General features: G+C 40.0%; 1 protein-coding gene across 1 annotated transcript in view; it reads left to right on the forward strand.

Moving 5' to 3' along the window:
• The first annotated feature begins 244 nt into the window (after nucleotides 1-244).
• The window catches only part of ATP6AP2 (ATPase H+ transporting accessory protein 2), a 35,379-nt gene continuing 23,193 nt past the window's right edge, over nucleotides 245-12,430 (forward strand). The window contains exons 1-3 of the mRNA XM_037822326.1: nucleotides 245-434; nucleotides 7,346-7,476; nucleotides 8,826-8,957. Of these exons, the coding sequence (XP_037678254.1) occupies nucleotides 398-434; nucleotides 7,346-7,476; nucleotides 8,826-8,957 (300 nt within the window). The 5' untranslated portion in view covers nucleotides 245-397. The remainder of the gene's footprint in view (nucleotides 435-7,345; nucleotides 7,477-8,825; nucleotides 8,958-12,430) is intronic.

Here is a 12,430-nt window from a genome sequence, read left to right on the forward strand (position 1 = left end):
GAAGGCAGTTCGGCCCTGCGGGCTCTTCAGACCCCTCAACCGGTTCGGTCACCCACTCTGACCGCCAGCCCTACCCCTCATCTCGTGACCTGCCGTCACGGGCAGGGGCCAGGGCGTCCAGGCTCTTCAATAGCTGCCTACCATTGGCGGGGCCTCCCATCCATCACATTAGGCTCCGCCCCCGAGCCCGACTTTTCCCAGGCTACGTCTCTCACGTAGGCAGCGGCGTCACTGGCGATTGGTGGAGAAAATGGCAGCCGTCTCCACGGCGGAGACGACAGGGCGGGCTTAGGGAGTCGGGACTAGCCCGCGCGCGTCCACCCTCACGCTCCAGTGGCCGCTAGTGTGTTGCCGGCGTGTCCGTCTCGCCCTGCAGTACCGAGGCTGCCGCGGAACCATGGTTGTGCTCGTGCTCCTGTCCCTGGTGGTGACGGGTGAGGACTCGGGGGCGGACGGGGCGCGCTCCGGAAGGCTTTGCGCTGCGAAGCTGGTGGGTCGGAGGCCGCGGGGTGGGTGCCGCAGTGCGGGCGGCCGGCGGCGTCCTTGTCTCAGCCGCCCCCATCACGGCCTCCTCTCCGGGCCGGCGTATGGCAGGGCGGCCTGGTGGGGCCGCGTGGGGGGCGCTTAACCTGGCCTCCGCCCTCCGCCCCTTCGAGGGAGGCGCCTCCACACAGCCTGGCCTGCTATTCCTGCTCCCAGGGACCTTTGGAAGACTGGGGTGCGTTTCTCAACTGTTTAACCGCAGCCCTCCGCAAAGAAGGGAAGGCAGACTTCTTGGCTGCCATCAGCTGCTGCGTTTCTTTGCATTTTTCTGATGTCTTCTTTTCTAATGATTGTCATCAGTATTTGCTTAACTGCCTCCTCCCCCCAATCATATATATTCCAGAATACAAAGTTGAGTAGAGTGTTGGTTTTTGTGTGATTATGTCTTCAGGCAAGTGCAAAGGACCTCCCAGTAGTTTGTGGCAGTTCCTAATTTTAAGGATTTGGAAACTGAGATGTGAGTTACGTTCTTAGGGTCCCATGTCAAATAAATGGTTAGCTTCCCGAGTGAAATCTGGATTCCCAAACATTGAGCAAGGGGAGTGGAAGTCAACTAATATTTGGTCTCTTACTCTGTCACGTGGGAACGCATTCAGTATTAACAGCCATCTTTAGAAGAGGGTATCATCCTTGTTTTACAGAGTTATCAGGCCTAAATCTATTTTCCGATATGACATAGCTGATATGTAGCAAAGCTGGAATTGAACCCAGAACAGCTGGCTCCCAATATGGGCCTTTTCCACTATATATATTGTGGCACAGGTAAAGTTACTACTGTGTGAGAATGTGGGAATGATGTGGGCTCAGACTGCGGATTGGACAGTATAAAACAAGAGGCCAAGCCGAGAATAACCTGGAGGAATGGGGGGCTCTTTTCCCCAATGTGTCAGTTTAAAATCGAGGCTCTCTGTACAGAGGCCTGTGCCTTTGCTCTGGGAGGTCCACATTTTGGCTTAATTCTGCATGGGATATAGACCATTGATGTTCTTGGAATCTGCAGATCTCAATCCGTGGAGGTGCCCAGTGTTTTGTGTTGATGATAGTTATACTTATTTTCATGCCCCCAGAGTTTCAACATTCTTTGTTTTGTTTGTTTATATTTCTGTTTTTGGCTCAGGAAAAGTCATTATGGTCCACTCAGTAAGAGATTTGGGGGAAATTTTAATTTTTTTTAGTTTAGCATTTGAAATTAAAAATATTTTCTCTTCTTAGAGATATGAATGAAGTGGATCTGGTTAGGACCAAAGCAAATCAGGCCAAAGGGTAAAGGACGATATTGACTGTGTTTTAAAACTTCAATTTCTGTGTGAGACCAAGGGAAGAGATGTTTATTTGGTATAAAATCTGTATTTTCTGTAGCACACTAAATAGCTTAACTTGTATGGTCAGTTTATTCAAACACCATAAATACATGGAACTTTGAATAGGGAGTGAGATCTGTAGGTTTGTACAGGTTAGTATGAAACCCAATACATCCCAAAGTAATTTGGGCAGAGAATAAAAATGTATTTGCAAAGCCCCACTGAGGGACTGGGGGGAAATGTGGAAATATTAAACTTCCCCACCTGGGGAATTAGTCACACACTCACAGGCATCAGGGGCCACCAATTTAGAAGGCCGAGCCCTCGATCTTAGGGCTTGCGCTTGTGAAGCTTGTTACTGCAAAGGAAAGGCTAAGCCTACTTATAATTGTGCCTAAGAGTCTCCCCCAGAGAACCTCTTTTGTTGCTCAGACCTGGCCTCGCTCTCTAAGCTCACTTGGTAGGTAAAGTTACTGTCCTCCCCACTATGTGGGACGTGACTCCCAAGGATGTAAATCTCCCTGGCAACGTGGGACATGACTTCTGGGGAAGAGCCTGGACCTGGCATCGTGGGATTGAGAAAGTCTTCTTGATGAAAAGGGGAAAGAGAAATGAAACAAAATAAAGTTTCAGTGACTGAGAGATTTGAAATGGAGTTGAGAGGTCACTCTGGAGTGCATTCTTATGCACTATATAGATATCCCCTTTTAGGTTTTAGTGTATTGGAATAACTAGAAGGAAATAACTGAAACTGTTGAATTGCAACACAGTAGCCTTGATTCTTGAAGATGATTGTATAACTATGTAGCTTACATGGTGTGACTCTGTGATTGTAAAAATCTTGTGGCTCGCACTCCCTTTATCCAGTGTGTGGATAGTGGAGTAGGAAAATGGGAACAAATATTAAATGAATAATGGGGGGTATGGGATGTTTTAGGTGTTCTTCTTTACTTGCATTTTTATTTATTATTTTTTGAGTAGTGAAAATGTTCAAAAATTGATTTTGGTGATGAATGCTCAACTATATGATGGTACTGTGAACAATTGATTGTACACTGTGGATGATTGTAGGGTATGTGAATATATCTCAATAAAACTGATCTGGAAAAAAACCAAGGGAGAAATAAAACTGAAAAATTTTTAGTTCAAAAAAAATGTTTTCCCTTTGATACTGTGGTTTAACTAAACATCTATTGAAAATTCCATATTTTAACTTATAATTGATAGTATTTTGACTCATTGAGGTTTAGGATTTTTGTTTTGTTTTGTTTTCCTTTGGGTCTGAGGTAGGATAATTGTTTCTGTATGGGGTTTAAATATGCTTTCCTTAACCAGAATAGACTAGTTCATACAGACCAAAAATCTGATCCTGTCAGCTTCTGCATTGCTTGGTTTTGTCAGACGAGGTTAAATTATTATTTTCCACAATGACTGAACGTGACTTAACGGAAAACATCTTTAAAAGCACTGACTTCTCTATTTGAGAAAAAAAAAAGCGGAATCCTTTAAAATGGTATTAACCAAACTAGAGAGAGAACAGAGGAAGGAAACTAGGATTGTGAATACCATGTCATGTGGAGTGTTTGAAGCAATTCTTACATGTAGTCTGGGGAAGAAAGCCCAGGGGTGAACACATGGAATTTGAAGGGATGACATGTAGAAGAGTTTGATTTGGTTATTGACACACACACACCCCAGGACAAAGTGGGACCCATTTTATATATATATATAGATAGATAGATAGATTGATTTTGTCCACTGTTCACAGAAGGTCATAGCATAGTGTGGTGGAGTTCCCAGAGGGAAGAGCATTTACCCTCTATCCCAGACTGAGGAGGCTGAGGGAAATTTTCCCAGGGGACTGTTCCTCACAGGGCAAATATGTGAAAGGTTGGGGTGGGAAGAAGGAGCATTTTAGAACACCACATGTGAAAGCACAGAGGTGAGAGATCCAAAGAGCAAATAGTTTAGTAGGGCTGGAATGTATAGGGGGTAAGTTGAGAAGATCTCAGAAGTAAGGTTGGGGAGGTTCCTTGGGTATTATTTTTTGGATTTTGTCTTGAAGGGTCTGGGCAGCAAGTAAAGAAGGAGTTTAAGCAGAAGGGTGAATATACAGATCTGTATTCTGAAAAAGATAGAAAGGCTGGATAGGAGGGTGGCATGATAGGTCATAAGGAGGCCTGTTACAGCAAAACTGGTGAGGGCCTGAAGAGTGCACAGGGCGTGGAGGGGAAAGGATTTGGAATAAGAAAAAAGGATTGACAGAATTCAGTGACTAATTAGGTATGGTGCTGAGGAAGAATTTAAAGATTTGAGCAACTGGGTGGAAGGTGGTAGCATCCTTCAAGATAGAGAATACTGGAGGAGCAGGTAGAAAGATAACGAATTCAGTTTTGAATCAGTTGAGTTTGAAGGACTTGGAAGGAAGTGCCCAGGAGACTGTTGGTTCAAAGGAACTCTAGGCTAGAAATGAAAATCTGGGAGCCATATGTGTATTTTTGGGGTTTACAGCTTTGGGAGTAGGTGGGCTCACCCAGAGAGAGAGAGAGATGTAGAATAGGAATCCAATGAGGGTCAAGAATAGAGCCTTCAGATACAACAACAGTGATCTCCAAAGTGGAATATGCAAGATGATCCATTGGGATGCCAAGAGAATGCTCTAGAACTTGCATTTATATCTATTTTTTATCTCATCTTTTTTTCTTTTTATTCTTTTTTGAATAGTACTGATCACATATTTTGTAGAATGACCCTCAATTTGAGTTTGATGTTTTGTCATGTTTACATTGGAGTTAAGATTTCTGTCTTTGTGAGCGTTGTTGTATACTATGACTATATAATATATTATGATAAAAGTGTATACTTTATAATTAAATGACTAATATATTATGATAAAAGTGTATACTTTATAATTAAATGTATGTTTATTGGGCTATTTTCAGATTTTTTATTGAAAGGATTGAAATCTAAAAAGCTTGGACACCACTGCTTTAAAGGACGGCAAGGGAAAGAAACTGAGGAGAGGCAGCCAGAGGGATTGGAAGGAAATCCAGGGGCCATGGCTTCATGAAAGCCGAGGCAGAGGATTTTCAAAGAGGGGATTGCTAATATCTGATGTTTTGGGAAGTTAAGTAAATTAAGGGCTGAAACTTCTTTTGGATTTGGTGAATCGTTTCAGTTGCGTGGTGGAGGCACAAGCTGTGGGTTGGGTATTAAACACGAGATGAAGAAGTAGAGAAGCAAATGATGGCTGACAACTCGACCAGGATTCTTCCTCTGAAGGGAAGCTGAGGCTGGTAGCTGGGAAGGCCAAAGGACGACTTCTGTGGTTTTTATTTTAGAATGGAAGCACTTTGAGCGTATTTTTGTGCTGAAATGAGAGCCAGTTGAGGGGAGAAAACTGATAATGCAAGGTGTGATGTCATTCATTCCTTAATTCAATGCGCGCCCATGTGGCAGGCCCTGTTCTCAGCCCTGGGAATAGCGTGTGAACAAAACAATCTGAAATCCCTGTTCTTGTGGCACTTATGTCCTGGAGGGACATCTCTTAGTACATTGTCCCAGAATAGTAGCTTAATAAATACTGAATTAATAACTTAATAGGTGAATGAATGGAGATCCGTTCTTAAGAAGGTTGAACACAGAATTGTCTTAGACTGGAGGAACGGTCCTCACTGCCTCATTTCTGGAGGGAGAGGAGATGAGGATGGGTGCTTATGCAGATAAATTTGTGGTGAGGGGAGGGAGCAGGTAGCTGGTGGAGTTCCTCTGCTTTCTCTGAAGAGGGGATGAGACTGAATAGGGGAATGACAGAATAGGAAATTTAAAACATTTGGGAAGCAGATTTGAGTTCAGTACGAGGAAAATCTTTTCCAAGGAATAGAATGTTGGGACAATGGAGCTGATTACTGGCAAAAATAGTGTTTGTAAATTGAGGCTTGTCTCTCATCACTGGGGGTATTCAGGTAGAGGATAGGTGACCTGCCAGATATCTCGGAGATGAGATATCTGCATTAAGCAGGGAGTTGGACAAATGCCCTTCCTAGGTATCCTAGTCCATGAGCTTTTTAAAGTTCTAGCTTCCTGAAGGACTGTTATGCAGGCACGGAAGTTAAATTTAACCACAAAGTTGAGGCACAGCACTTTAGTATAGCTTTGCTGGCGTTGAGTGAGTAGGCAATGCTCCAGATCAAGCTAAGTTCCTTTAACTGTGTATGGTATTCAAAAAGTATAGGTGCTTGGAAAGTATAAATCTCTTACTGCCCCATAGAGTTTGCAATACAACTGCTTTAGTGAACCAAAATATCTATCAGTTACAAATGGCTGTTCCACTCTGCAAATTTTTTTTTGGTCTGCCTTCGGCTAGAGCAATTTGGAAATTCCTGCTTTGGGGGCCGCACCGAAATGAAATTCATAACTCTTCATGTTGTATCAGCACCATCCTGAGGCCTTTTCTTTACTGTCAACACTACAACCCCAAAACATTTCCAATTTTATTCCCATACTCTGTAAGTGGTACTTTCCTTAGGTCAAGAGAAGAGCAGTGATGCTTTATTAAAGTCTAATTTTCCCATAGTAGGCGTGGCCAAAATTTGTTTTGGACTTGGAGCCAATCTTTTCATAGGAACCCAAAAGTTTCCCTGAGCTATTTGTCCCTGTGTAAGCTAGACATCATTGGGTCAATACTTAGTGGATGAAGAGGCCAAATCCCTCATCCTTACCTTTGGGAGGTTTATAAAATAGTCCCTTTATTCTCATCCTTCATCTTTTATTCCCAGGCCCTACACCTCTAGACTAGTTGACTTTATTATTACAGAATGCCTTTTCTCACTCTCTTGGTATGTCAACTGGAAATACTGTTTCCTGGACTTTGCTTCTAAAGTCTGAAGTGTTTATATTCCCACTGGTAACATATGCCCCCTGTTCAACAGTTCTCATTTTAGTAGGTTTGCCCAGGGGACATAGGGGAATATGTGATCTATCCTAAGATATACTAATCTGCTAAAGTTTTATAGTGATATACTTAGAATTTTATGAATTTATCTCTGGGAAAGAAAAATTTGCAGTTTGAAGAGCGGGTCAATGGTAGAAATAATTTAGACATTTCAAGTTTATTTTCTTCCTTTTTAGTCTGCACCAGGCTTTTGGGCTTTTGTTTGTTTATTTTTTTTAATTCTGGAGAAATGCTGTTGATTTCTAATTCTTGCAAATTACTGCATGCCCCTGTTTAAGGGCTCCCTCTAGGAAGGCATCTAGATCATTAGGAGAGTCCTGTTTTGTTGTTTTACCTTTGTTACAGCAGAATGTGTGGACTTAAATTCTTAGAGTGACACTTTGAAAAAGAGTTTGTTGATGCTTAGAGGATCCAGCATTTTGTTCAATCATACTTTAGTATGCTAAGTCAGTTGAAAATGGGGAAACATTATATTTCATAATTTTCAAGGTGAATGCGAAAGAGTTATGATTCTGATATTTTGTTTACTAATCTGTTTTCTTCTCAGGTGTTTTGGGGGATGAGTTTAGTATATTAAGATCACCAGGGTCTGTTGTTTTCCGAGATGGAAATTGGCCCATACCTGGAGAGCGAATCCCGGATGTGGCTGCATTGTCCATGGGCTTCTCTGTGAAAGAAGTACGTGTGTTTTGTTTGTTTGTTTGTTTTGTTTTTTTTAATATTTGGAGTAGCTTCTAAGAACATTTTTGTTGATTTCTGCCCAAGAAAGCACCAAGCAAGCATAGGTACATTTAATATAGATTACAGAAGGAAAAAAAGGTCATTTGTAAGTTGGGGAGATTTTGGATATGTGCTTTAGGCTTGGCTTCTGAGACCACATAATTATAAATCATTAACCACATAATAGTTTACTTGTAGCAGTGAAATTATTTTTGTAAATAAAGAGAATGAATGCATCTGTCCTACCATTAATAGGATTTATAATTCGATTTGTTTTTTTTTTTTTTGTTTTCAGTTCAGGTGATAGATTTGTTATGAATGAGAGCGCACATACGCATTTTGCCTGAGGATAGGAAAATAGTGTGGTTGGTAGCCATGGGAGCTGCCTAGTACCTTGCTTCCCTAGAATTAAGCTATAACCTACGGTAATGACTGGCTGCTTATAAAGTGGCATATATCCATTCAATAGGAGAGATCTAAAGCTAGGGGCTAAAAGAATGAAAATACAGCTTGCTCTCTCTTCCTCTCATTATCTTTTCCCACTTTATAAGTTTGGTGCTTTTAATGTGGTCTCTAGATACCATCAGTCACCAAAAGGAACTTTGCCCTTGAAACTAGAAGCTGCATGGCTACTGCCTCACTGTAGGGGTGAAAAGGTGCTGCTCCAGAACTCCTTGCTGCTCAAACCCAAAGTGAACAATATTGGTTGTTTTCACTTAAGGATGAAATTTGTGGCTAGTTCCTTACAAACTTAAATTTGACTACAAATGGCTTAAAATAGCCTTTAGAAATAATTATTAGTAAATTAATATGAGTTATTTCAGCAGGAATTTGGTTTTGTGTTTAAAGAGCTTAGTCTAAAGAGAATGTTTTAATGGCAGTCTTGCTATGTCATTGTGAAAGAAAAATAATCCTGTAGATAAGGGCAAAAAATGATGAGGGGGAAGAAAATGCCCATGGTTTACAACTGTGAAATGACATGACATGAAGACGAGAACATTTTATAATTTGAAAAGTACCTACATTTTGTTTCTTGCCTGCTTTTTTCCACGGAAGATTTGAGATGGCTTACTATTAGACTTTATTGTTTCAAATTTGTAGAATTTTAAGAAAATGGAGAAGGTAGAAATCGGCATCCTTGCTTAGGAGATAGCAACTATTTCCTTAAATCAAACTTTTATTTTCCATGTGACTTTTCATTACCAGAGTTATCCAAGAACCCCTTAACACTGCTTATTAGATGTTACTGGGGAGATGGTTTCCTGAGATGAAGAATTAAGCACTGTTTGATGCTTTTCATTGTTTAGGATCTTTCTTGGCCTGGACTTGCAGTGGGTAACCTATTCCATCGTCCTCGAGCTACTGTTATGGTGATGGTGAAGGGAGTGGACAAGCTGGCTCTACCCCCAGGTAGTGTCATCTCATACCCTTTGGAGAACGTGAGTATTTATTATAAAAAATTAAAGGGATATATTTTAAAATTTTCTCTTGTCAGCTGTCATTATGAATTGCTTTCTAAGCACACTTATTTTCACTTGTCTTTTTTTTGATGCACTTATTGATAAGAAAATGAACAGAATTTCTTTTTTAAAAAATTACATGCTTGTAAATTTGTTGAGATCGCTTTGTTCCCCATGGATGAGAGTAAGTTCTAAGATAAGAGGTGGAGAAATTGTCCCACTTTCAGAATAGTCAGTCAGAGTCTTGAAAAAAGGAAGCCACTAAAAGAGAAACTGTCAAGGGTGGATCCTGCTGACATTTTCTTGAGCATTATCTTGTCACCTTCCCTTCAGAATTTACCGCTGTTTGCATAAGAAGGAAACTGGAGGCTATTTTTGCTGTCTCACTCATTCCCTCTCTGGCCTTGCAGTCAATGTGGCTGACTGAGCTGATGTGAAAGCCCCTCCTTCCACTTCAGGTGTAGAGAAGTGCTGGATAAAATGCCACAAAAACGTTTTTTACGTGCATAACTAAACTTGAAAGCAAGACAGGGATACACACGGGTGTCAGATATGAATAGAAAACTCAAAAAGCCACAGTGGTGAGGAGGAGCTGAAGCTGGGATTGTGCTCCCTACAGAAAGCCAGCGGCTGTAAAATACTGCCTTGTTCTTGAAAACAGGACTAGTAAAACCCCAGCTGCCTTAAGTCCATCAAAGAAGCTGGCTTACTACCCTTGGCTGTGGGTACCAAAAGAGTCCCCTAAGAGATATCAGAACTACAGGCTTGTGCTGTGCAGGGTGGGGCACTCCAAATTTACACAATCCACCCCACAGGGACCACTTCATAGCCCGTGGCTCCTTTGACAAAACATTGACAGTAAGTTGAATTTACAAAGCCCTTGAAGAAAACAGATGCCATGAGAGAGTCAGCAGATGCAACAAAAAGACTTTATCCCCCTAGAACTACACATAATAGTTTAAAATCAAAGAGATTTAAAAATATTTACTTTAACATTGTAAAAGAGTTAAAGGAAGGCATAGAAACCATGAGGCAGTTATAAGACATTTTTGTTATGTGGAACTTTTGTTGATATTCATTTCTAAACATTTCATAACTTATATTGTGATCTCTTTAACTTACGAGCTATTTAGAAGAGTTTTTGTTTCCAAACGTGGATTCTTTTAAAATAATTTTTAATTTTGTAATTTCTAACTTCATTACATTGTAATACTGTGGTCTGTATTATACTGATCTTTTTGGAGGTTTTTCAGACTTTCCTGTGGTCTGGTATAGATTATTTGCAAGCACACATGGCATAGTTACAAAAACTGACCACGTACTGGGCCGCAAAGCAAATCTCAACAAATAATAATCAGTATCATATAGACAAGTTAAATCAGAAAACAACAGCAAAATGTTACTTTAAAATGTATTTGGAAATGGTAAAAACAAAACAAAACAAAAGACATAGTGAAATTGAAGAATCATTACGGAAACTGAAAATCTTAAAAGCTATCAGACAGAGAAGACATTACTCACAAAGGAAAGACAGAAAGCAGATTTCTCATCATTGTCATTAAGGAGCAGAAAACAGTAGTGTTTGCAAAGTACTGAGGGAAAATTTTATACACCGCTAACTATCATTTAAAAGTGAAAGCAAGACAACCTGATTTAAAAATGGGCAGAGGATTTGAATAGACATTTTTCCAAAGAAGATATACAAATGGACAGTTAGCACATGAAAAGACATGCTACATAATTAGTCATCAGGGAAATGCAGATCAAAAGCACAACAGGATACCACCTCACACCCACTAGGATGACTATAATAAAAAAGGCTAACAATAACAATTGTTGGTGAGGATGTGGAGGAATTGGAGCTCTCATACATTGCTCTTGGGAATGTAAAATGGTGTAGCCACTGTGGAAAGCAGTTGGGCAGTTCCTTAAGAATTTAAACTTGGAGTTACCATATGACCCATCAGGTCCACTCCTAGGTCCATACCCAAGAGAATTGAAAACATGTTCACATAAAAACTTCTACATGAATGTTCAAAGCAGTATTATTCATAGTAGCCAAATGATGGAAATTACCCAAATGTCCATCATCTGATGAATGGATAAACAAAATATGGTATATCCATACAGTGAAATATTATTCAGCCATAAAAAGGAATGAAGTACTGATACATGCTACAACATGGATGGACCTTGAAAACATTGTGCTAAATAAACAAAACCAGTCACAAAAGGCCACATATTGGATGATTCTGTTTATACGAAATATTCCAGAATAGGCAAATTCACAGAGACAGAAAATTGATTCATGGTTTCCTAGAGTTGGGGGAACATGAAAATGTTTGAAAATTAGATAGTGGTGATTATTGCACAACTCTGAAAACATACCCCAAATCACAGAATTGTACGATTTAAAAGGGTAAATTTTATGATATATGAAGTAATCTCAGTTTTAAAAATGATTTTTTAAAAAGTCACTGAAGAAACTGACAAAGAAGAATGTGTGAACGGGACTATAGACTTCCACATTCTCAGGAGGATTCCATTCCTATCTAACCAAAATGCAGTTGATTCTCATTATACAGGGTAGTTATATTCTATAAAGTCACTGAGAATACTGAATTAGCAAATTAGGAGCCTCTAGTTATGACATTTAGTCAACTGTGTATGTATGTTTCTGTTTAAAGACACCTTGTATCAGTTGCTTCCTCAAATTTGCCTACGTTGATTCCCTAAGAAGTTCTTTTTTTCACCAGCCTTTTGGAGATTGCCCCCATTTAACCCCATCTAGAAACAGTATCATTGCCTTCAGAACATTTTAGAGCAACATTTAAACAAAGCTTCTGAACATGAATTTAAGCAAGTTTAACCATAAATCAGATCCTGATTGGAGCTCATTAAATAAGGTGTTGATTCATTAACATTGAACTCAGGGGCCACAATGCTATAATTCATGCCTGAATGAAGTGTAATTTAATGCACTTAGTTTCTCCGTAAGGCACATCATGGCATTCTTGTGCTTAGGAACACTAGAACAGCACTCAGCGCTGTGCTTAGGGTGCCATTTTAAACGGTGAAATCATCAACAAGAACCACAAAAATGTGAAAAGCATGTGGCACTAAATGAACCCCCAAAAGGACACTTGTTTAAAGTATAGGTGCTGAAAGAAGAAGCCAGAGTGTCATGTTCTTCAACCTCAGCTGGTAACGTGGTGACTCAGATTTTTTACTACTTTTCCAATGTCTGCAACTGTGAAAGCACTGTGACTATTGATTTTGGGTTACAAATAAATCTTAGCGAATAGGTGAATTCATAAATATGGAATTAGCAAATAATGAGAATTGACTATTTCTCAAAATTGCTAATTGTATCTTGCCTTGTAGACACAGTTGTTGGCTATCTGGATTCAGCACTTTATACATGCCTTAAAATATTGTTTCCTTCATAATTG

The sequence above is a fragment of the Choloepus didactylus genome, chromosome X, assembly GCF_015220235.1.
Source record: "Choloepus didactylus isolate mChoDid1 chromosome X, mChoDid1.pri, whole genome shotgun sequence".
In the NCBI taxonomy this organism is placed as follows: domain Eukaryota; kingdom Metazoa; phylum Chordata; class Mammalia; order Pilosa; family Megalonychidae; genus Choloepus; species Choloepus didactylus.